Source organism: Paroedura picta, chromosome 12 (assembly GCF_049243985.1).
Source record: "Paroedura picta isolate Pp20150507F chromosome 12, Ppicta_v3.0, whole genome shotgun sequence".
Lineage (NCBI taxonomy): Eukaryota > Metazoa > Chordata > Lepidosauria > Squamata > Gekkonidae > Paroedura > Paroedura picta.
In genome coordinates this window covers 35,055,866-35,080,906 of record NC_135380.1, presented here as the reverse complement: position 1 = coordinate 35,080,906, position 25,041 = coordinate 35,055,866, and the positions used below count along the sequence as shown (strand labels likewise).

Below are 25,041 nucleotides of genomic sequence, written 5' to 3'. Positions count from 1 at the left end.
GTAGCTCTCATTAATTTTTTGGCCTTCCGCACCTAAGTGTCCAAGACCAGTTGTGGAAACACAGCGATGGGCAGCTCCCACTGAAAAGGACATTAAGAAACACACCATCTCAGTAGGTCCTATGCAGCCATTGTGGCAAATAGACATTAATGGACCTGTTCCCCATAAGGAAAGGTTCTTCCCGGCGACCTCCCACGGTTATCTGGTTCACTTCCACAATGGAAATCTCCACCTCCCACCTCTTGCTTAAAATGACAACTGCCCTCTCCATGAAGTAGCAGAGGCATTGTGTCCCAAAGGATGTAGTTCAAGGATGGGTAGATAAAAGTGGAAAGTTATTTTATTTCAACATTGGCTGACGAGCAGCCAAGACCATCACTTTATTGTTTCCTGGGAACAGAGATAGAAAAGGTGGGGGAGGGGAACTCAGGCACCATGCAGCGGCCTTGAATGAGTACAAGATTCAATTCTGTTTCCCCCTCCAAACTGTAGTACAAATTCAGTTGTCTAAAAAGTTCCCTTGAACCCACCCCCACATTACAATCTGTTTTTTAAAAAAATTGAAAATAGGAACCGGTGATACCCGCTAGGAAAATAATTTTTCTCCTAAAAATATAGAGATATATTTCTAAGGCAACACGTCACAATACCAGAAGGAAGGTTCTGAAGACCGAAGAGGAATTTACTAGCTGGCCAGGGCACACAGCTTAGGAAATGGCAGGGAGGAAGCAAAAAAAAAGGCATGTCAGTCTTTGAGGACTTCACGTTCTTGTCCTGGCTGTTCCGCATAGTCTTTTGTTTCGACCCCTGTTTCGTTGAGGAGGGTGGTCCTCACGATGGCTTCCGTGACAGCGTAGGGGTCGCAGTTGGCGGCGGGCCGTCGGTCTTCAAAGTAGCCGCAGCCGTCCTGGCCCACTTGGCGGGGAATCCGTATGCTGGCCCCTCGGTTGGCCACGCCTGCTGAGAACTCAAAGATGTTGGAGGTCTCGTGGTGGCCCGTCAGTCTCCGGGAATTGTCCTGGCCTCCTCGGGGGTCATAGACGCAGATGTGGTAGTTGTGCCGTTTGGCCAGCTTTTCAATCGCGGCTTCGATAAATCTAACCAAAACAAAACAGGAGAACAAGCCTGATGGGTCACCTTTTCACATTTAGCCTTAGCAAGAGAAAGAGACAATCCTCTTTGTAATGAAGAGGCTGGGCCAAGAGTCATATCCCCATTCAGGAAGTGAGCAAATGCATGTACATGATATAGTATACTTTGCCCACTAAGAAGAGGATAGATTCAAGTGGGTAGCTGTGTTGGTCTGAAGTAGCACAACAAAATCAGTAGCACCTTTAAGACCAACAAAGAAGATGAGTTGGTTTTTATACCCCGCTTTTCACTGCCCAAAGGAATCTCAAAGTGGCTTACAACCGCCTTCCGTTCTTCTCCCCACAACAGACATCCTGTGAGGTAGGTGAGGCTGAAAGAGCTTTGAGAGAACTGCTCTGAGAACAGCTCTGAGGGAACTGTGACTGGCCCAAGGTCACCCAGTTGGGTGCATGTGGATGAATGGGGAAATCAAACCTGGCTGTCCAGGTTGGAAGCCACCGCACCAATGACTGGTTGTTATCTCCACAGGCATACCACTTCTGAATGTTGCAAATCATGCATGACCAGACCCTGCACAGACTTCGCCACAGACAGAATTCTCAGATGCTTTGAAGAAGAATGGTTAATGCTCCACAATGTAGTTGAGTTCACCCTGTGGAGCGATCAAGAGTTCTGCATGCATGTGTGAATCCATCCCACCAGGGGAGTTTGTGCATACCTGATGTGAATTGTGGGTTAATTGCTGCAGGCCTTTTATACTGATCCCACAATATGACTGAAAGGCACCCGTCACAGCTATCTTTCGGCAGATTCAGCTGGTCGGGGTCAAGTCTTCTGGGACCCGCATGTCAGGCTCCAGGGTGAAAGGCAGGGCAGTGTGCATTCCACTGAATAACAGTCTGGACCTCAGGCCAAACAGAAATGGCCTCTGTTGCAAGAGCCTCATGTTGGAATAGATACCCGTCAACGTGAAAACGGACGTCGATGGCAGCTGCCTTGCCTTGACTCTGGGGGCCTAGGAAGGTGCATTGAAGGACCCTAACAAAAGACTCAAATGCAGGACACCTTCCATGGAGATATCTCATGGCACCCAGTAATATGGAAATTGACAGACAGAAGCAGAATGACACTCCCAGGGATTCAACCAATGGTGACCCCCCCCCCCACCAGCCCAATTGTCATCAACAAGGTCTAGGCCAGTGGTTCTCAACCTGGGGGTCGAACAACCCTTTCACAGGGGTTGCGGCAGGGCAAGCAGCTTGGCCAGGGGGGTGCCATCCACACAACAACCTTGCGGGGTAGATCAAGACAGAGCGTTCATCTGTCTGGAGCAACAGAAAAGAGCGAGATCGGTATGATGGGACAAGAGGCAGAACTGAACTGAGAAACCCTGGGGGGAAAACACAATTTATATACAATCATGAACAATAGATCTTCACGCCATTGGCTAGTTTTGGTTTAATTTCTGTGAAAGAACCCTTGCATCATTTAATGTTTGGGGTCCCAACATGAGGAACAACATTAAAGGGTCATGGCATTAGGAAGGCTGAGAACCACTGGTCCAGGCCATTTTCAGGCCTGCTCGTACCCTCTGGAATCGCTATCCACTGGAAGACCAGGCCCTGCGATCCCTTTTGCAGTTCTGCATGGCCTGTAAAACTATCCCCTTCCATCAAGCATTCAAAGGAGGAGGCCTCCTGCCCTGGGAGGCTTCTGTCTCCTCCTAGCTTTCCAACCCCTCATGAATTATTCTGATGCTTGACTTCTTTTAGACAGTCGCCATACTGAGTAGGTTAGGTGGGCATGAGTCTTAATGCTTTATTGTTATTTGCTGCACTTGTGCTTAACTATGGCTTTAAAAAAAACTCTTGTAAGCCAGCCTAAAGAACAAAATAAATATATAATATACTGAGGCCTGGCAATGCCTGTCACTGCTTACACCAAGAAGGTGTAGAACAACTTGGAGGGGAGGACCATCTCCCCATACCCACCGACTCTGGTCCCATGCAGAAGGATATTAAACAATGAAGGGAGAAAAATATACACTAAGACAACTTTTTTACCATTGAGAACCCCTTGAAAAATCGTTCAGGCTTTGAGAAACCTCAGAAGTGGTGCAATTGGGCAGAATGTGGTTGGGAAGCAGAGCTGTGGACACGCCCACCCGGGGGCCCTCCCTTTCCCACCCCCTGCAGGCCTACCATTGGCCATTTTGGTGGTGGTGGGGGTTTTGACATTTTACAAATAAATGAAAATTAATGAAATCCCACCCATCTGGAAAACTCTTCCAGGGCCGTCATGAAACCCAGGTTGAGAAAGCCTGCATTCAATCCTAGTTCAGGAACCCTAACTCCATAATGCAGGGGTAGTCAACCTGTGGTCCTCCAGATGTTCATGGACTACAATTCTCATGAGCCCCTGCCAGCATTTGCTGGCAGGGTCTCATGGGAATTGTAGTCCATGAATATCTGGAGGACCACAGGTTGACTACCCCTGCGATAATGCATGCATGCAAGTCACCATCGCATGGCATGTTAAATGACTGCAACCGAGTCGGCCCAAAACAGCTGAGCCACAACCGCAACTGTTGGCGAGGATCCAAAAGGGCCTCTGCTCTCTCTTCTCTCAGTTCTGTCCTCAGTTCTCCCTGAACAATTCCTCAAGAGAAGCAGATAAGCACCGGCCAGGAAGACCACTCACTTGAGTCCTCCGCCGCGCCTCATTTCCTCCGTGCTGTAGTTGGTGTGGCAACCGGCCCCGTTCCAGTTGCCGGTCATCGGCTTGGGATCCAAGGTAGCCACGACCCCAAAGTCCTCGCACACCCGGTGCAAAATGAACCTCGCCATCCACAAGTGGTCGCCCATCTCGATCCCTTCGCACGGCCCCACCTGGAATTCCCACTAGGGGATGGGGAGAGGGAGGAAAGAGACTCAACTGAGGTCAAGAGGCATGGATACAGCATTCATTCTTAAAATAAACTGTGATCCTTCTAACCTAGCGATTCCCAACCTGTGGGCTGCGGACCACATGTGGTCCGTCGACTAATTGGAGATGGGCCCCGAAGGATGCCTTCTCCGCCCTCCCGGCCCTTTACTTCATCCCCTCCCCCCCGGCCCTTTACAACACACTTCGGGTGTCATTGTCTCCCATCACCCCCAGATGGGCCTATCTCGTTGCAGAGAAACAAGCTCAGGGTTCCCATTGATTTGTCATTGTCATGAGTTAAAATTTCCATGAAAATAAAATGTTCCTTATGTTCATTGTTGTGGCGTGTCTGTATCTTATTTTGAAGGGATGTTTAAACGTTACCATAGTGATCAGAGAGTGTTAGGGCAGTGGCTGAGAGCAGAGGAGTAAACTACCCCCCCCACACACACACACCGGGCCTCAGTAAAATTGTCAAGCGTTGAGTGGTCCCCGGTGATAAAAAGGTTGGGGACCACTGGTCTAACCCACCCTTCCAATACAGCTCAGGCAGGTCCCAACATCATTGAAATAGTCATCAGTTAAAAACAGAGAACATTCCTTAATTGCCCCCAACTAGTTACATAACAGATGAGGTGGGGAGTCCAGAGTCTTCAAAGCGGATCTCTCCTCCCTCTCCGGCATTGAGGCCTGTGCCTCATGATGGCCATTTCAGGCCCCAAATAGAAGCCTGGTGAAACAGCTGTGCCTTGTAGAACCAGCAGAACTGATTACGGTCCACAGGGCCCAGATCGCTTTGGGCAGAACGCTCCACCAGGCTGGGGCGAGGGCTCAAGAGACTCCCCTCTGTGCTTGTGGATTTACACCAGCTGGAAGCCGGGTTACCTTCACAGCCACTCCTGTATTTCCCAAACGTCTATATTGGTATGCTGATGGACAGCCGTTTACAGGATTCTAATAGCTACCTCAAGAAGAAGAGAGCTGGACTTTTATGTCCCGCTTTTCACTACTTCCCTTCCACTGCCCACAAGAGACACCTCGCGAAGTAGGTGGGGCTGAGAGAGCTCAGAGAGAACTGCTGTCAGAACAGCTCTAATAGGACTGTGACTAGCCCAATGTCACCCAGCTGGCTGCATGTGTCAGCCAAGAAGGATGATGGCTGGAAGAGAGGAAAGCAAGAAAACCAAGCAGGAATTGCCAGCTGGGAGCCTTGAAGCCCTATCTGGCCCCAATCCTCCATGGAACTGTCTTCTGGTCCTCCCAGCAACATCAGCAGCTGAGCAATATGCACAACTTTCTTCCATGCTTCCCTCAAGACACCCTTGGTTGCTAGTGGAAGCTCCACCACCACCCTGGAGACAAATACCTGGGAGGGCATAACTTCGGCGTTGGTGCCACAGATCTTCACGCCAGCGTAGAGACAGGCCTTGTAGTGGGATTCAACAATGTCGCGCCCATAGACTTTGTCTGCGCCAACCCCGCAGTAATAGGGCCCTGGAAGAGAGAGAGAAGCAGGCAAAGTCTGGTGAAGCCTCAGCGTCATTCGCATTCACTGCAGCACTAGCGATGCGGATGGCAGAATGCCAAGAGTCCCGAAAGCAGTTCAAGTGTCAGGCTAGGCTCTCAAAGACCCAGGTTTGAATCCCCACTCTGCCAGGGAAGATTGTCGTGTGACCTTGGGCCAGCTGCATTCTCCCAGCCTAACCTCACAGGGTTGTTGTGAAGATAAAATGGAGGAGGGGAGAACCATAGTCTGTGTTGCCCTGAGTCTCTTCTTAGCTGAGATCCAAATAAGATGTTACGTTCACAAATTGGACCTGTAGACCTATGGCGACCCTGAGTGGGAATAGGACCCAGGTTTCCTCAGTTCCGTATTCTAACCACTCCACAACACTGGTTATTACTGAGAAACTGGTAATCAGTTTGGTTACCAGTTTCTCTCAGCCAGTTTGGTGTAGTGGTTAGGAGTGTGCAGTTCTAATCTGGCATGCCAGGTTCGATTCTGCACTCCCCCGCATGCAACCAGCTGGGTGACCTTGGGCTCACCACAGCACTGATAAAACTGTTCTGACCGAGCAGTGATATCAGGGCTCTCTCAGCCTCACCCACCCCACAGGGAGAGGAATGGCAAGGTGACTGTAAGCCGCTTTGAGCCTCCTTCGGGTATGGAAAAGCGGCATATAAGAACCAACTCTTCTTCTTCTAATTTTGGATCCTGTTTTTTACTACCCAAAGGAGTCTCAAAGCAGCTTACAGTTGCCTTCCCTTTCTCTCCCCAATACACCCCGTGACGTAGGTGAGGCTGAGAGTGCTCTGAGCGAACTGGTCACCTTGCAGGCCTCATGAGTCTCAAAGAGATTGACAATCACCTTCCCTTCCTTTCCTCATAACAAACAGCCTGTGAGATAGGTGAGGTGAGAGAGTTCTGAGAGAACTGTGGCTGGCCCAAAGTCACCCAGCTGGCTGCATGGGGAGGAATAGGGAATAAAACCCAGTTCTCCAGATTAAAAGCTGCCACTGTTAACCATGACACCACGGGGCTTGTTGTTTCTTTCCTTAAACACGAACTACCCTCCTCTTTTTAGGCCAACATCTGAGGTAGACTGTGATTATGAAAGAAGGGAAGATTTTAAATTTAGAGATTTTAAACTCAGGCTGCAGCCCCAATCCACACCCTCTGGTTTAGTTTGTGAGGAAGCCCAGCTGGGAAGACCCACTTGCTTCTGGGCCTGGACACAGTCAGTGGTTCTCAACTCAGATGAATCCTTTTTCAAAGGAACTTTTTCCTTGCAAGCAGCTTGGACTTTTGGGTGAATCTTCGGTGTGTCTGGGTCCCCAACAGCAGTGTTAAGGGGCAAAGTTAACACAGCTTGCTGGAGGGCACAAATGCACAGCTGGAGACAGCCTGGCCCCAGACCATTGAAGCCCAGAGGAAAAGCTCTCTTGCAAGACGTCTCCCCTGCAAACGAAGCTTTTCTGTGGGCCTCTTTGCAAGACAGGGTCATCGGAAGGGCCACCCTGTGCTCCCAGCTAGAACTTCCTTTTACAAGCACCTGATTTGGCGCAGAGGCCAACTGCAGAACTTTGCTCTGACTTGCAAAGGGAGAGGAGGAAGTATTTGCGTCTTGCCAAGCGAGATCCTCTTTCTTTCTTCCTAGGCTCACACCGAGCCGGCACAGAGTTCAAGGAGGTCACCACCAGCAACACGAGATAAACATCTAAAGCCGCCTGGTCTATCAAGTTCACCCACCAGTCTGATTACCACAGCACTATCTCCCCCAACTGCCAGCCAATTGCAGGCCCTCTAGCTGAGATCGTCTCGCTGAAGATGCCAGGGAGGGAGTCTGCATTTGAAGGAGGTGCCCCCCCCCCAGGTTCCTTTGTATAATGCCAATTCAACATTTGGCACGATATCTGAATCAGCCCTGAAGGCGAATCAGAGATATTCTGAATTCTACATAAGACCACCCAAATCCCAGGACTTGAGCACCCTGACTTGAGTTGGCCTAGCCAGCACAATACCCACAGCCTGGATCCAGAAGCTTTGCAAAGCACTGGCAGCCCCCACCCCCCCGCCCCCAAATCCGCAAGAAGCTGTTCAGTTCCCAAGATTTCCCCAATCATAAGAAACGGTTCATTAAATGTTACAGATGCTTGTAAGAGAGGCAGCTGTGTAGGGGATGTCCTGTGAGTCAGTGTTAGAGTTTCTGCTTGGCATGCCGGTGGTCTCAGGTTCAATCCCTGGCCCCTCAAAAGGACCAGGCAGTAGGTAATGAGACAGGCCACTTCCTGAGACCACTGGGAGCTGCTGCCATTCTGAGTAGACAATATGGACTTTGATGGATCAAGGATTCTGGTTCCAGTGTTCACAACACCACAATGTGCCCCAAAGAACGGCTCATCAATCCATCTTTAGGTCAAAAGGCTCCCCCTTACCTTGTGGTCCCGGAAAGCCATTTTCAGGCCAGCCATAAGGATGCCCATTGATGCCCAGCAAGGTGTACTCTTGCTCCATCCCAAACCAAGGGTGGTTCTCCTGCACCATGTCCATGATCTTCTTACAGGTGTGCCTCAGATTGGTCTCTGCAGAGAAGAGGGTTTCAGAGAGAGAAGGTGAGCTTCAAGAAGTGGGAATCACAGAATCCTAGAGTTGGAAGAGGCCCTACAGGCCATCTAGCCCAAGTCCCTGCTCAATGCAGGATCAACCTAGAGCATCCAGGATAACACTCTGTCCCAGTCCTGAGGTTACTTGTTAGGTTACTTGTTAGAGGTTACTTTCAACATGAGATACGTCCAAAGAATAATCGGTCCGTGAACTAAAACTATTAAGAAATTCCAAAGAGCCTATTATGCATTCCCTTTTTAGAATCTCCATGTTGATTGAAGTGGCAGAAAATACAGCAAAGACTAACACAAGCTTTTCTTTATCTTTTAACGTTGAGTGACACGGCAGTCAATTCAACCAGACAGACACACCTTCCCGTAAAAGCAGAGTTACGCCAACACTTCATCAGCACTCAGGGGGCAAAATTAATAATGAAATATAATAAATACTAGAAAAAAAAGCCCATTTATAAAAATGGGCAGAGAGCAGGCATAGTGCCAGGGCTCCGTACCTGGTAAGCGGCGCGGTTTGGAGGTCCGGTGGTGCAGGCGATGGGGAAGGGAAGCACGCATGCTCGGGAGTCTGGGCATGCGTGCTGGAGCTAGGGGCGGGGGCGGCGCGTCGGGGCAAGCAACCAGGCATGCGCGTGAGTCCGCGCATGCCTGGTTCATTCACGTGGGCTGCCGGCCAGCGGGCAAGCCGCGCTGGCTGGCGGCGTGGCTAGCAGGACAAAGGGAAGAGAGGGAGAGGGAGCAGGAGGCCCGGCAGAAGGTGAGCGCGGAGCAGGGAGCGGCCGGGGGAAGGGTGAGTTGGTGTGGGGTTAAGAAGTGTGGGGACAGGGGCTGGGGTAGAGTCGGCAGATGGTTTTTGGGGCGTTGTGGCGTGTCGGGAAGGGGTTTGCGGAGTGTGGGCGGGTGAGCGGGCTGCGGGTGGGAGGCGGGGTGGGTTGTTTTTTGTTGGGAAGCAGCGGGAGGTAGCGCAGGGGCCTGGGGAGGGTTTGGGGGCTTGGGTGGTGGCGGGTGGGTGTTGGAGTGTGTGGCTGGGTGGGTTTTGTTGTCTCGGGAAGCGGCGGCGGGTTGGGAAGGGGTCTGGGGAGGGTTGGGTGGTTGGCTGGCAAGGTTGTATTATTGGCGGCGGGCTGACGCGGCGAGAGGCGCTTCGCGCCTCTCGCCGCGCCAGGCCACCAGACAGGGAACCCCCGGCAGCCGCGCTTCGCGCGACTGCCGGGTGCTCCCTGGGTCGGTGGCCGGGAGGAACTGGGTCGGTGGCCGGGAGGAACTGCGAGCCGCGCTGTGCGCGGCTCGCAGTTCCTGGAGCTGGGACTCGGAGGGACCAATCGGCAGGCGCTTCGCGCCTGCCGATTGGTCCCTCCGATTGTCTGTTGTGAGGAAGGGTCCAATCCGGACCCTTCCTCATCACGGACACATCCCGCCTCGGCAGGCCTTAACGAATTATTTAGTCCGTGGCGCCACGGGCGGTTTAAAGATAAATAAATAAGGTGAATGAAACTATTGCTTTGGTTAACGGACTGATAGGATTCTATTTCCATAACCTCCTTTTACCTCAACCCCACCTGCCTCGCAGGGTCTCTGTGGTGGGGAGAGGAAGTCGCTTTGGGACTCCTTTGGGTGGTAGAAAGCAGGGTACAAAATCCCAGCTCTTATAATTGCAATGAACTCTGTAGGGAGAGTGCTAGAGGGCAGGGGTCAAGGCTTTCTATTCTGACGACTCCTCTAAGCGTAGCCACTGAGCTGGCTCCTGCCTATCCAAAGAGCCCCACCTCTTGTTCCCTTTTGTGGCTCTGTGGGGAAATGACAGAATGTGGGGGAGACGACTAAGCATCTTTTTTTTTTAGGTGCCTGCCCCCACCCCCCCAGCACCTATTCATTTGCAGAAACTGTTTAGTCAGGCTTGACTCCTCAGAACTTCTGCTTTTCCCATCCTCACAGAAGGTTTTGTTTCTTCCTTTCGAATTCCATTTGCACAGAGCCGGTAACAAGCCTGGTTTGATTTATGTACTAATTCTATTTATATTCTGCCCTCCCCCGAAGGCTCAGGGCAGATTATAGCAGTTTAAAATATGCAATTTAAGTCGGAATCGTAATCTTAAAATGTTAAAATTCTAAAAATGCAACTAATTTATTTGTGGCTCTCTGTTTCTCCCGGGTAACGGGGTGGGGGACCATGTAACACATACCCTCAGATGGAACAGCTAGGTAGATTATTTGGGCAGGGTGGCTATAGGCCTGGGCGAACAGCTCTGTCTTGCAGGCCTGTGGAACTGATGAAGGTCCCTCAGGGCCCTGGTGACATTGGGCAGAACATTCTACTAGGCGGGGGCCAGGGCTGAAAAGGCCCTGATTGAGCCAATTTAACTTCTTTGGGTGTGTTTGATCATTTAGGGCAGGGCTAGTCAACCTGTGGTCCTCCAAATGTCCATGGACTACAATTCCCATGAGCCCTTGCCAGCATTTGCTGGCAGGGGCTCATGGGAATTGTCGTCCATGGACATCTGGAGGACCACAGGTTGACTTGCCCTGATTTAGGGCCTTGCTCACTTCAAGACTCCTTTGTTGGTCTTAATCAAAGTTACTTTAATATCTGAAAAAAGGTATGGGTGAGACACTGGATTCTAGAAAATGCTTCTAACAAAACGAAATACACACCAAAATAGACACCAGCTATTATTTCACAATATTTCATTGTGCCTTTCCTCCAAGGAGCTCAGGGACAGCCCATACAATCCCTTACTAATCTCTCCTCACAACCACCCTCCTGTGTAGACCAGGCTGAGAGAGTTTAATTTGCATGAGTCAAATAAGCTTCATGGTCGAATGAGAATTTGAATCCAGGGCTCCCAGACCCTAGTCCCAACACCCTGACCTTTACACCACACTGATCAGGTACCCCTGATCTCCAAACAAACGAATCAGATAGGAACCTATTTAAACTCAACACATACAAAGGTCTAAGAACATGACCACAAGGGATTTCATGAACGCTCGCCAGATACAGAGGCGGAGAGAGATTGCACAACCCTGGAACGGTACAAGGTACGTTATCACAGAAACAGCCCTGCAAGATATTAGGTCCCTTATTTTGCTAAGAGCCTTTAACCTATTCAAGGCCATTGAGTGAAAGCACAGCAGAGATTAAATCCAAATCAGGGCCTTTCCTGTTTGCACTCTTAAACACAGGTTAGAATCCACGTATTCAACAGCCACATTCTGGTGCAAAGAGAGAGATGCACACGGAACTTCTGGTTAGGCTGGTGAGCAGACCAGGGTCTCGCAAAGCCAAAGCTACCCATGCCACTTGGCTCTCGGCTTGGACCTCTGTCTTTCTAGCCCACTGAGCCCAGCAATGCACTTTGCAGAGGGAATCCAGAGGAAGGGATAGGCTCCAGGCATGTCTTTCTTGGAGAAGAACACCACCAACTCCATGGGTTTCAACCAATGTAACAGGAGAGGAAGAAGCAGAAGAGCTGGTTCTTATATGCTGCTTTTCTCTACCCGAAGGAGGCTCAAAGTGGCTTAGTCACCTTCCCTTCCTCTCCCCACAACAGGCACCCTGTGGGGTGGGTGAGCCTGAGAGAGCCCTGATGTTACTGCTTGGTCAGGACAGCTTTATCAGTGCCGTGCGGGGGGGGGGGAGTGCAGAATCAAACCCGGCTCACCAGATTAGAAGTCCACACTCCTAACCACTACACCAAACAGGGAAAACCTGAGTGGTGAGGGATGAGACTTATACCTTTAGACCTGTATTCTTCTCCAGATCAGTGCAATCTATGGAAGGACTATTGGAGGCACATAATGGCCATACAACGTTCATAAGGTCTTGAGATCCAGCCCTCAATTTGCAGTCCTGACTAAGATAAAATAATGATGAGCCAGACAGATCTGCAGCCTGATTCTAAAGAAAGCCGACTCATCTAGAGTCAAGGAGCCTGCAGAAGATGAACAGGGTCCGGTCACTTTCTTTTTAGCAACCACAGGCAAGAGGATTTCCTGTTTTAATGAGGCATGCAAGCCACCTGCCTAAAACCCCTTTCAAGTGGCCAGAAAAGCTTGAATTTTTTGATATACAAGATGTCATAGTCCCACTGTATATGGCACTGGTCAGACCACACCTGGAGTACTGTGTGCAGTTCTGGAGGCCTCACTTCAAGAAGGACGTAGATAAAATTGAAAGGGCACAGAGGAGAGCGACGAGGATGATCTGGGGCCAAGCCCTATGAAGATAGGTTGAGGGACTTGGGAATGTTCAGCCTGGAGAAAAGGAGGTTGAGAGGGGATATGATAGCCCTCTTTAAGTATTTGAAAGGTTGTCACTTGGAGGAGGGCAGGATGCTGTTCCCATTGGCTGCAGAGGAAAGGACACGCAGTAATGGGTTTAAACTACAACGATACAGGCTAGATATCAGGAAAACATTTTTCACAGTCAGAGTAGTTCAGCAGTGGAATAGGCTGCCTAAGGAGGTGGTGAGCGCCCCCTCACTGGCAGTCTTCAAGCAAAGGTTGGATACACACTTTTCTTGGATGCTTTAGGATGCTTTGGGCTGATCCTGCGTTGAGCAGGGGGTTGGACTAGATGGCCTGTACGGCCCCTTCCAACTCTATTATTCTATGAATTACAAAATGGGAGGGGGAGGGACAGAGAGTGGGGTGGAAGATCATCAAGAAGCCCCACCTGCATGTTTCCGATTGTATTTCAGGACTTCGCACAAGACGAGTTTGTTGGGGTCAAGACAGAAGGGGTCTCGGAACATTCGGACAGGTATCAGGAACATGTCGCTGTTAGAGCCTTCCGCTTGGTCGGTGCTGGAGCCATCGAAATTCCACTCTGGCACATCTGCAAGGGAGGTTGAAAAGAGAAGGTTGCAAGAAGCCTTAATACAATCCCAGCAGCCTAAAAGACCGGCCCCTGAAGGAGTCCGGCTGCATCCAGACATTGTCGAAGCCATTGTTCAACACCCACGGCTTGACCACACGCAATGAGTTGTGACACTCAGCAAACTGTGGCCTGGTTGCCACCAAAGCAGGATTTCAAAATGACGGCCCTTTCAATCAGCATCAAAAGCCATGCAGTTGCCTCACGGGTTTTGCAACACACTTTTGCGTAAGGAGGTAATGCTCTGGGCCACAACCCCGTCCCCACTATAATTAAGACTCCCCAAGCTACCAGAGCCGTTGGGCAAGGCTGAGGAAGAAAAACAAACACAGGCAGCCAGGCGCCAGCAGGTTTATCCAGCTGTTCAAGGCCTCTACAAGTTTCTAGCCCTCATGACAGGCCCATGTGTCAAGCAAAGAGGAGAAGGGGGAAACAGTCATGGATAATGGTATTCCTTTGTGTTCAAGCTACTGGAGGGAAAGTTAGGAAACCATATTTGCATTTTGCTCTTTGCTGTCCCCTCTGATAATAATTAATTATCGTATGGCATGTGTAGTGTAGCCTGCAAGTGTTCAGATGAAGCTCACATCTTGTGAGTCATCCAACAGACTTTTAGACTATGAATGGCAAAAACTCTTCCCTGCTCAGCCTGTGGTCTGTTCCTCCCTTACATTAGGTCTACAGAGCCATTTGGGGAAGATGCCCCAGTATTTTCATACTCTTGATGCACCATCACTACGTAGAGCTTTCATGCTAGCCTGAATGAACTCTTTCCCATCAAGGGTTCCATATGGACGATTCCATCATATCCCCTACCAAGAAAGGCTTTGTTCTTGTGGAATGCGTAGGCCTGACTCTATACAACATATAATTCTAGAATGCTTCTTTCGGGAAGTTCCCCAAAGGAACCTTTTTTTAACCCGATTGCAGGATGGAAATCTAAGGAAGCCGTTCAGTGACCCAGGCTTGGTAAACCAATAGAAGGTATGCCAGAATTTACTGAATGACTACAACCCTGAAATTACTACTGAGACTGCAAAACTTCTGGTGAAAGCTGGGTCAGTTATAGCTAATTTTAACTCTATTTCATGTTAATCCTATTTTAAGTTTAGTTTCATTCGACATTTATGTGGAAACCTTTGTTGGGTTGTCGAGATCTTATGGCTTGTACTTTTCTGAATGCCAATAAAGGTGACAATGACAATGAATAACAATAAAAACCTGCAACTGGCGATCAATGGAGATCGCGGTTACATTCAGAGGAAGGCCAAAAGATCACCCTGACCCGTGGAGCAAGGAAATCCATCCACGGCTATGCAGCCTCCAGGCCCTTGGGATGCTCAGTGAGCGAGGTAGGTGGCCACATTATCGTGCCAAGTGGTGGCAGAGTCCTGCTGAAGCATTGCCACTCTCCCTGTTGGAATACCTGGGCAATATGCTCTTAAAGTTAGCAGAGTGTGGCTTAGCTACAGTGGAAGCCATGTGCTCCCAGGTGACTGCAGATAAGGAAAGCAACAAACCCATAAGAGTAGTAAAGGGGTACACATATTATAATGAGCATAACCTATTTGCATAACACCCCTATTTGCAGGGGTGTGTGGTGTAATGGCGGCACATCCGGGTCAGGGGGCGCATGGGGCGGGGCATAATGACAGCACTTCCGGTAATGTCAAGGGACGTGGAGAAATGGCGGCACTTCTGGGGCATGGGGGCGGGACATGATGACGCCACTTCCAGTGACCTCAGGAGCGTAGTTATTCAAATAGGTTAATTAGTATGCAAGGTGGTAGGCATGGTTATGATCATTATAATATGTGTACCCCTTTACTACTCTTAAAAGCAAGCAGGGTGCTTTTCTTCAGTGTAATACAACTGCTTTATTATAGAGCTACATTGCTGGAGAGCACAGGAGAAAGATGGGGTCCTAATCAATTCTGGCCATGTGCACACAAAAGGACTGCAAAAAAAAGGAGGAAGGAAGCAGAACTCCCAAGAGTATCAGTCTTCTTCAAAGGGCATTATGATAAAAGAGAAGAGACAAACAGTTTAAGGATTTGTAGGACCTTAGCAGAGCACAACTGGCACTGTTACTCATGCTGCACAAGTAACTGTGCCCCCCCCCGGGATACTTGGAACCGTGGAAGCAACTGACAAGTTTTATTTTGCTGAAAGCATTTCTCGAACCTTGGTGGGACATGCAAGTGCAATGCCCTAATATCTAAGGGAGCAGTTCTCAACCTGGGGGTCGATCGACCCTTTTCCCAGGGGTCGCCGCAGCCACTGCTGCCTCCACACAGCCGCAGTGGCAGCCTCAACAACCCAAAGGGGGTCGCTGCATTAGGAAGGTTGAGAACCACTGATCTAAGGGGACTTTGGCACTTATGCAACTCATGGTCTGCACGCATGCTCAATGACCAATCTGCAGTTACCATCAGAGCATGCGTATAGCTCTTCTTTTCATTCTTGCAGTCCACAAACCGCAAAAGTATGAAGACCACCCCCCTAACAATCATAGTGCAAATGACCCCTAACTGCACAGCACTGTGGGGCCTGTAGCACGTGCTACTAGGATAAACTGCTTCTGATCTATCCCTAAAGCTTTCCCATAGCCCCCTCCGAAGATGGAGGCAAAGAGGCTTCACATGCGGCTCGACTTCCAACACCGCCAGGATCCAAGGAGACTGCCCAAGGTGGGAAAAGCCACACCCAGCCTTACCTTCAATGCATTTCGGTTCCTGGTTCAAGGTTCTGGTTTTACAGCGGACTCCTTCGCCACTGCCATCGATCCAGACATAGGTGACCAGCACCTTGTCTCCTTGGGGCAGCTTCATGTACTGGTCGCGGACCACCTTGTTCAGCTTAGAACTGTGCGACACAGACATGGTGACAGTCTGGAAGGTAGGAAGACGATAAGAGTCAGGGCCCCCAATTCCAACAGCGAGCACAACAGGAATTTGCGCAGCACACTCGGCCGGTGGCTTACAGCAGGTAAGTCCAATTGTAGTCCATGAACATCTGGAGGCCCACGGGTTGACTACCCCTGGCTTACAGCACTACCAACTGTAGCGTATGGAAGAGCAGCGATTGGCACCCAAAGGTACCAGCTTTAAGCTTTGCTACCTTTGAGGGGAAAAGATCTTTAGGATGCTTTAGGATGCTTTGGGCTGATCCTGTGTTGAGCAGGGGGTTGGACTAGATGGCCTCTGTGGCCCTTCCAACTCTATGATTCTATGATCTCAATCTGCAGGTGGGGCGGGGGGGGGGAGCGATTTCACCCAAGAGCCAATGGAGCCACTGGCAGCTAGAAGAGACAACTTTGAGTTAGACAGACCAACCATTTTCGTTCTGAAACTCAGAGCCGGATAGCTGGATGAGATGGCCTGTGCGGCCCCTTCGAACTCTATGATCCTATGTACCAAGGACAATGGATTTTAAAAAACATGTTAAGCAACAGTAACCTCAATTATGAAAGAGATGCAGGACCTGAATAAAATGTGCACTGCCTTAATTTTATGAAAGTACTTAAGACCCGTTTTTCTCCCCAGCCCAAATAGGGATGCCAGCCTCCAGGTGGGACCTGGAGATGTCCTGGAATGAAAGCTCATTCAGCCCTGGGGAGAACTGCTCTGTGACAACAGCTCTGAGAGAACTGTGACCCAGCTGGCTGCATATGGAGGAGGAATGGGGACTCAAACCCAGTTCTCCAGATGAAGAGTCCACTACTCTAAACCACACTGGCTGTGAAGTCCTGCTCCATGCAGTTGGCACTAAGGTCAAGGCTTGCCCCATAGTGACACCTTGTCCACAGAACACCCTCCCCATTACTATCTCCTTTGCATCTAACCAGACTGCATCTCGGGCACCAGGCCAGAAGGTTTTGTACCGCTGAGTAATTTACAGGCGACAGATGCTTCCCTCAGTTTGCTTGGTTCACGGATTGCATCCTCCCTCCTACAATCAAGTGTTTCATCAACTGACTGTCGCTAAAGGGTTGCAGCTCCCCCGTTCAGCTTCGTTTTGTGGCTGCTTATGGATAGAGAGCCAGAGTGGTACAGCAGTGAGGAGGGCTGGACTAGTATGCAGGAGACCCAGGTTCAAAGCCCCAGGTCTGCCATGGAAGCTCAGAGGGTGACCTTGGGCCAGCCACACCCATCCAGCCTATCCACCCTCGCAGGGTTCTTGGGAGCAGTAGTCAACCTGTGGTCCTCCAGATGTTCATGGACTACAATTCCCATGAGTCCCTGCCAGCATTTGCTGGCGGGGGCTCATAGGAATTGTAGTCCATGAACTTCTGGAGGACCACAGGTTGACTACCCCTGCTTGGGAGGACACAATGGAGGAGAGGAGAACGGGACAAGCTGCCTTGGTACCACAACGGGGAGAAAGGTGAGCTTAAACTAAACAAATCAATAAGAATCTTGGTGGTTTCATTCTCATTTAGAAGCACTCTGTACATGCTCAGGAACTTTTAGCCGTCTGTGCTTTTAAGACAGATTTTTAACCAGTCTCCCTGAGCCAGAGTACATCTAAATAAGTAATGCTATTCTTATCCTGTCTTGCCTCCGAGCAGCAGACATAATAGTTCCCCTCAGGCCTTTAATTTTATCATCAGGACAAAGCAATTGAAGATAACTAGGCTGAGAGAGGAAGAGTGGCCCAAGGACACCCATGTGAATTTCATGACAGAGAAGAGAACAGAGTTCCAATCTCTCTGATTCTAGTCTGACAATCTGACCACTATTCCATACCGACAAGGAAAATGAACAGCAATCTATCCTACCCTGTGGGGCATGTATTATCTTGCTCTTACTGCATTTGTTTTCCATAGCTATAATTCTATTTCCTGCGTTCTGACATGCCTTTTTTGGGGGAAGGAAGGGTGTTGTTGAACTCTGTTTATAATCCTCATCTTGTTGCATTGCTTATTGTATGTCTCATGCTATTTGACTGCATTGTCTTCTGTATGATCTACTTGGGAATGCTGGTGAGAAAAGAATAACATTAAAGAAATATAGAAATACTGTCTATGAAGCACCTGACTAAAGACTGGTTATTGATCCAACTATTAATAAAGGTCATTCTAGCAGGAAGAAGGGCCACTAAGCCAATACAGACAAAGCACTGGAAAAACAAACACCAACTTCCAAAGGCTGAGTCAAGAACAGGGTAAGGACAAGCAGATTCCATGCTAAGACTCTGCAGCCAGGCATCTTGCTGACCTAAGCAACAAACACCGGCTGTGTGACCAAAGGATGCATGGACTTCTGTTCAATACAGCCACAACAGGAGTTTCCCTCCCTCAATGGATTTAACACAGCGAATGAAAGGAAAGGTTGGATACACACTTTTCTTGGATGCTTTAGGATGCTTTGGGCTGATCCTGCATCGACCAGGGGGTTGGACTAGATGGCCCGTATGGCCCCTTCCAACTCTATGATTCTATGATGGATCTTTGTTCCGGAACGTTGACATTCTTTGTTCCAGTCTGTGCAGAAAGTTTTGCACAGAAATATCACCTGCTAAATGCATGTTGGTCTTATGATACCACCGTTGGAGGGAGGGGTCATCCTTAGTGATTTAGGCTGTAAAAGAGGCAGCACCCCCTTCCAGGCCCGGCCACCGTTTAAGATTCTTAACGCCACTCAAAGGGCAGGAAAGCTGCCGAGGAAGACTTCCAAACGCAAAGGAGAAACGTACCGCGCGAAGTTCGCCTTGGCAAACCCACCAGCTTGCGAGGGCGCTATTCGTCTTGCCGACGACGGCAACGAAACGCAAGAATGAGCACCACCATTTCGCATCACGCGGGGCTGAGCGGAGTCAAAACCGAAACAATGGAGGAAAGAAAATGGGCGAGAGAACGAAGGCGCGGGGGAAGACGCCAAGGCCATTTTTGTCCCGACGCCGGCGGTTCTTTTGTCTGCTCCAGGGCCCTTCCCGGCGCTTCTCCCTTCGGCTTTGAATGCGGCTGCTCAGGAATAACGCTAACCCGTCCCGCAGGCATTCCTTCCTAAACCCACAAACCAAGCTCGGCCAGAAGGGCCACGTGGAGAAAAGTTTGCGCAGCTGAACGCGCGCCTCTCGGCCGGAAGGATCGGGGCCTGAAAACCGGCTTCGAAGGAGATGCCGCGCAAGGAGGCGCCCGCCTGCCTTCGTCTATTCTTGCTTGCCTCCTTCCCCATGAATGGGACGTTCCTCTAACACCCAGGCGGGCCGGCCCCTGCTTTCCTCGGCACCGTAAGCCGCAAGGCTGGCCGGCGAGGAGGGAAGAATCCGTAGGCCGCCACGCTGGGAAGGAATCCCCGTCGGGAGTCCCTCGCCAGGAAGCCCGCCGCGGCGCGCAAGGGCGCCAGAGCGCACGGCTAGCGGTCGGTCGGTCGCTCGGCTGCGCTTACCTGCCTCTCTTGGCCGCCGGCTTCGGGATGTTCTACCGGGATGGTTACCTGGCTCGGCTGCCTCGCTCCGAGCCCGCCGGCCGCTCTTATAGGCGCCCCCCCTGCTGGGGCTCGGCGGAGGCCGGAGGAGGAGCGTGGCCGGTAGGAGGCGGCCGCCCCGGCTGGCCTTCAGACGTCTTGAGCGGGGGCGGAGGCGGTCAGACAAAGGCAGGGAAGTGGGAGTTGCAAAATCGCGCGGCGGCGGAAGGAAAGCCCTTGGCGGGCAACATTTTTTTTTCTCAACAGAAATCTTTGCGTGTTGCTTTGGAGGGATTGTGTTCATCGCGTCGCCTGACGCGGCTACTTTAACCTCTCATTTGGAAGCCGCTTTCTCGGGCGCTCTGCTAAACTGAGCGCTTGCGAAATGGGAACCTTTTAACGGCCCTAAACAAATGAACGGCAAATGCAGGCGCTCTGGAAGTGTACAGTGGAACGTGTCACTGATAGGCTCTCTCGTTCAGAGTCATTAATTGGACGCAGACTGGAGAAACGCGAGTGCAAATTCTTTTTATGCTACGGTTATAAGTGCCTTTGGCGGCAGCCCAACCAACCTCACAACGTTGTTGTGCGGCAACGTCAGGGGAAGGCTGAACCATACACGCCCCGCCCCCCCGGGCTCCCTGGGAGGATAGGAGGTAGATACAAATTCGACCGGCTGCTGGGATCTTGAGTGGCTTTTCTGATTCTGATTGGTTTAAGCCCCTGCTGTTTGCCGTCTGTCCCCTTGGTACAAATTGCATTGTTGCTCAATTGTTTTATCTGCTCACTGCTTTCATTCTTGATTGTTATGGCTGTTTTCAATGGATTCTTGGGTCTTTACATAAGCCGTCTCAATTATCTGCCTGGGTTAGAAAATAATCAGGTTTTTGTTGTGGTGGTGGTTTTAAGCATGATGATTATATTATGTCCCTGCTCTCTCTCCCCCCCCCCCCATGCCCTGTTATTCCTTTGGGGCTGTGATTACAGCAACTGACATGGGTCTTGTTTCTATTTTGAAGTAAGCTCCCCTGTAGTGCTTTTGATGGAAAGGACGGATGCAGGTATTTTTAAACAACTATCTCTGGAGGCTTGCCTGCCCTGTGTTTTTCAGGTGTGGTAGTCGGGACAGGCAGAAATGGAGAGTGCATAGGAATGCATGGATGTTGTTCTTGCATGCCGCAGTCCCCCGTCCCCCCCAAGTCTGCCAGGGGTCCTGTTAACTAGCTAGTAGAATGCTTAATCCCCAGACATGCAGGGAGGGGCCTATGGCATGGGAAGGAGGGGGGGCTCATGATGAGAATTTCCCTTTACATCATGTTCTCACCTAAACCAGCCCCAGGTCTTTCCCTTGTTTGCAGTGACCTATGTATAGCTTAGAGCTTCTTGTGGTGCAGAGTGGTAAGGCAGCAGACATGCAATATGAAAGCTCTGTCCATGAGGTTGGGAGTTCAATCCCAGCAGTCGGCTCAAGGTTGACTCAGCCTTCCATCCTTCCGAGGTCGGTAAAATGAGTACCCAGCTTGCTAGGGGGTAAACGGTCATGACTGGGGAAGGCACTGGCAAACCACCCCGTATTGAGTCTGCCATGAAAACGCTAGAGGGCGTCAGCCCAAGGGTCAGACATGACTCGGTGCTTGCACAGCGGATACCTTTACCTTATGTATAGCCAAAGTACATGTAAGTTTTTCTCCAAGGGGATAACCATGACTTCTTGGATACCTTTCTGGTTAGGAGAATGATTAACCCCTCTCTCCCTGTCCATCCTGGTTCCATCTTGAACCAAGCCCCTATGTTCTATGTTTGTAACTTCTCAGCTTCATCCGGGCAGGACAGTTTATGGCAGATGGGATTTTGGGGGGTGGGGGGGAACAAGAGGACAATGTAGTTATGCTAGTCTTTTTCAACCTCCTGACCATGGAGGTTCTGGTGAAATATTTTTCAGGGTTCCTGGTTCTAAGAAGGGGTATCAGTTGGTCATGCTTCTTTATCAGGCACTCCCCCCCCAGATGTGAGAAGAGCCTTGGGTGACAAAGGTCTAAATGGCTGGTCCCACTTTGGGAGGGGTGGGTCAACCTGCCCGAATAAGTTCCCGAATAAGTTCCTGCTCAGAGCAGGAAACAGCAGGCACAGGGTGGGAGAGGCACCATTAACCCCCCCCCCACTCTGCAGTACTTTTGAGGGCCCTTCACAGTGCTGTATGGCAGGGGTAGTCAACCTGTGGTCCTCCAGATGTTCATGGACTACAATTCCCATGAGCCCCTGCCAGCAAATGCTGGCAGGGGCTCATGGGAATTGTAGTCCATGAACATCTGGAGGACCACAGGTTGACTACCCCTGCTGTATGGTCCCTCAGTACTGTGGTTGGGAAACACTGATTTAGGCCCTTAGTCTAACCTACCTCACAAGGTGGTTGTAAAGATAAAACAGGAAAGGAGATTCGTGTGCCCAGTTCCCTAGAGGAGGAAGAATTCGGTTCATGCCTCTGATAAAACTGGCCTATGAATATTTATGCATCAGTCGTTCTGTCCCTGCATCTGACAAAAATTGCCCACAAATATTTATGCATCAGTAATTCTGTCCATGCACCTGATAAAAGTTACCCACAAATATTTATGCCTCAGTAAATCTGTTAGCCTTTCAGGTGTCACAAGATGCCTCCGTGGCTTCCCTACAAAAGTGCGAAGTTACCTTTGCCATAAGGCAGTCCCCAGTCCCACCCTGCTACATCAGAGGGGAAAGGGCGGGGGGGGGCTGGAGCAGGCTAGCTGAGAGCCAGGCTGTAAGGGCTAAGTCCCTCTGAAACTTGATTGATTTCATTGTCCAGATTAAAAGGAACTGGAAGAAGAGGGAAACTAAGACCAGGCTGTCAATACAATAAGGCCAGCGTTACGTTGGGCGGCAGGATGGTGTCAGTGTGATTGGGACTCCCACAGGCAAATACTCGGCCAGCCTGTGCTCACAAATACTTTCTCTTCTGGGTCTCTTATGTTTCTATCAATACCCATATTTGTGAGAGCCATAAGTAGGTGACAGAGCGGAAATATTTTAAAAGGGGTACTAGGGGCAGTCCTCGCACAATCAAAAAGCAGACTGGATAAAAAATATGACTTGCCATCTTGGAACCTCCATATTCAGAGGCAGTCTACCTGTGAGTTCTGGATGCTGCCGACTGGGAGGGCTGTTGCCTTTGCGCCCTGCTTTGTAGCCCTTCCAAGGGCATCTGGGTGGCCATTATTGAAAACAGGACATTAGCCTAGATGGCCTTGCTTGCACAGTGACCTCCTTTCTTAAAACAATTCAGATTTATTGAGCCCCTCTGGCTCCGTTACACCCTTATTTGTGAACCTTTCTGTACCCCACCAAGGAACTGAGGGGGAGCCAGTCAGGGCCATACCGGAGATGGGCAGAAGGAGAACTCTCCCTCCTCGCCTTGCACAGCTCTGTCGATCAAGACCAATGGCTTCTCCCCATGACTGCTCTAGCGCTGGGAAGGAGCATAAACCTTCTCGTGTCCATAATTAACGAGAGCCTGGGGAAGGGGAAGGGCAGTCATCAAAAAACGCTGAGAAAATCCAAACACAGATCTCTTGGTACATGCCAGCATAGAATAGTGGTTGAAAGCAGTGGCTTCTAATCTGGCAAGCCGTGTTTGATCCCCCACTCCTCCACATGCAGCCAGCTGGGTGACCTTGGGCTCAGCCCAGCACTGATAGTGCTGTTTTCACAAAGCAGCTCTGTCAGAGCTCTCTCAGCCTCACCTACCTCAAAGGGAGAGAGGAAGCGAAGGCGATTGTTAGCTACTTTGAGACTCTTTCGGGCAGTGAAAAGCAGCATATAAGAGCCAACTCTTCTTCTGCATTTCATTGCCAGACATAGTCAGTCCAGGACTGGATCCGGGTGCAGCATCAAACTCAGTAGAAAAGACCGAGACTCCCGTAGCACCTCAAGAATAACAGTATTTGTACCCAGGGGATGACCTTTTTGAGTCACTGTTCACTTCTGAATATCTGACAAAGTGAGCCGTGACTCACAAAAGCTTCCACCCTGCCACTAATACTGTTAATCCAGCCTAAGGTGCTGCTGGACTCTTGTTGTTTTCTACAGCTAGAGCCAGAACAACATGGCTACCCATCTTGACCTATCGAACTCTGCTTTGTGGCTTGACCATACAGGGAGCTGCAGTCAGTGTGAGGGACACACCTGTATGTTTCCACATGGGGAAAAAACGAACCCTCGGTGTGTACCTTTTAAAAAGCCCCACAAAATGTATGAGTGAGGATGGGATCACGCACACACACAATTCCCATTCCTGTACCCCAGAATCACAGCCCTGACCTGGTCTCATGATGTCTGCAGGCAATGGGCTCCCTGGTCAACAAGGAGCAGCAAATCATACCAGCAGGAGTTCATGGGCTGCCCTCATGGTGGCTGGGCAAATGTTTCCTCAAGGTGTGGTTCAGAGAGGGAAAATTCCCTCTTGATGTCATAAAGAGCTTACTTCCTAGAACAACTGGTTCTGGAATCTGCCTGTACATACTGACCTAACTCCCTCCCCTCTCCTCTGCTGGACGAACAGCAGAGCAACTGAAAATGACATTATTAGACATGGCATTTTTTGGGGAGGGAGGTGAGGGAAAGATGTCCTCCGCCCCATCTCTGTAGCCCTGTAAATCACAACAAAGTGGCCCTACCCTAAAGTGAACTTGGGCCTATTATGCACAAGTGTTTCTCCTTGCTTGCATTGTGCATGCCCATTAGGTTTTCTTTTTCATTCTGCATTTTCTCTCTTCACTATGTATGTTGGTCAGGCATTTCTCCCCCACCCCATATTTTGCATTGATTTCCCTCCCTTCAGTGCTCAGTTCCATTTCCAGTCACGGTTTCCCTGGGTTTTCTGAGAGTGGTTTTGTGCCAGTTTCCCACTTGCTTTGTTTCCAAGCCAAAGGTAATTTGAAAGCATACAGATTCTCCCCCTTTTCTCATCCCTCGGAGGCCACTCCATCATCCACATTGAAGCCATTCCTCCCACTCAGCATCTTCTGCCATCCTCCCCCCTTCAATGTTATACCAGCTCCACTATTGCTTATTTTTCCCATCATGTAAATTTTGGGGGTTTTTTTACAAGTGGGATGAGTCTATCGATGTGAGTTTATCACTAAACTTAGATTGCTGGTGGATTGACAGCAAAAGGCTAACGTGCAGGTGGAGATCTTCAAAATTAAAGAGAGCATGGTTCAGAAGTGGTGGTTTGTGTGCACATGTGCTCACCTGCAGAACAGGTTAGCAAGCACTTACCCACAGAATTCTCCGCTCCCATTTCAGTGACCCCATAGCTTCCCCCATTCTTTCCACTGCCCCATCTATCTCCAGAGGCTACAGGATGTTTTTCTCTGCTTTTTGCACTCTTAGCATTCGGATTGCCTGCATTTCTCTATGTTTTCTTTCACACAAGGGACTTAACCACAAGGATTTTAATGGGAGGGAGGGGATCAAGACCGTCCTCAGGTCACGTGCCACTGATCAAGCCCAACAGCAAGAAAAATCAGGAAGAAAAGTGCAGAGTCTATGCCCAGCATTCAAAGTAAAGCCCCACCAACGTGACTTCAGTGAAATCTGGAA

The 25,041-nt window shown here is 50.0% G+C and overlaps 2 protein-coding genes across 5 annotated transcripts in view; one reads left to right on the top strand and one right to left on the bottom strand.

The window, feature by feature from the left end:
• Window positions 1-322: 322 nt before the first annotated feature.
• LOC143822064 (glutamine synthetase) lies at window positions 323-23,892 on the bottom strand. Of its 3 annotated transcripts, none has more exons than XM_077306675.1 (7): window positions 23,758-23,892; window positions 15,729-15,903; window positions 12,812-12,973; window positions 7,954-8,100; window positions 5,384-5,511; window positions 3,793-3,992; window positions 323-1,097 (listed from the first exon to the last, which is right to left on the bottom strand). In XM_077306675.1, the coding sequence occupies exons 2-7, from the start codon at window positions 15,892-15,894 to the stop codon at window positions 746-748; spliced, it is 1,155 nt and encodes a 384-aa protein (XP_077162790.1). In that variant the 5' UTR covers window positions 15,895-15,903; window positions 23,758-23,892; the 3' UTR covers window positions 323-745. The 3 variants fall into 3 exon arrangements, with proteins under 3 accessions (XP_077162790.1, XP_077162788.1, XP_077162789.1); XM_077306673.1 differs by lacking the exon at window positions 23,758-23,892 and adding an exon at window positions 19,409-19,741; XM_077306674.1 differs by lacking the exon at window positions 23,758-23,892 and adding an exon at window positions 19,405-19,568.
• Window positions 23,817-25,041, top strand: part of LOC143822063 (uncharacterized) — a 71,502-nt gene continuing 70,277 nt past the window's right edge. The window contains exon 1 of one of the 2 annotated variants that reach the window (XM_077306667.1): window positions 23,817-25,041. The gene's annotated coding sequence lies outside the window, so the exon portion shown is untranslated. The other variant, XM_077306670.1, reaches the window with a different exon arrangement.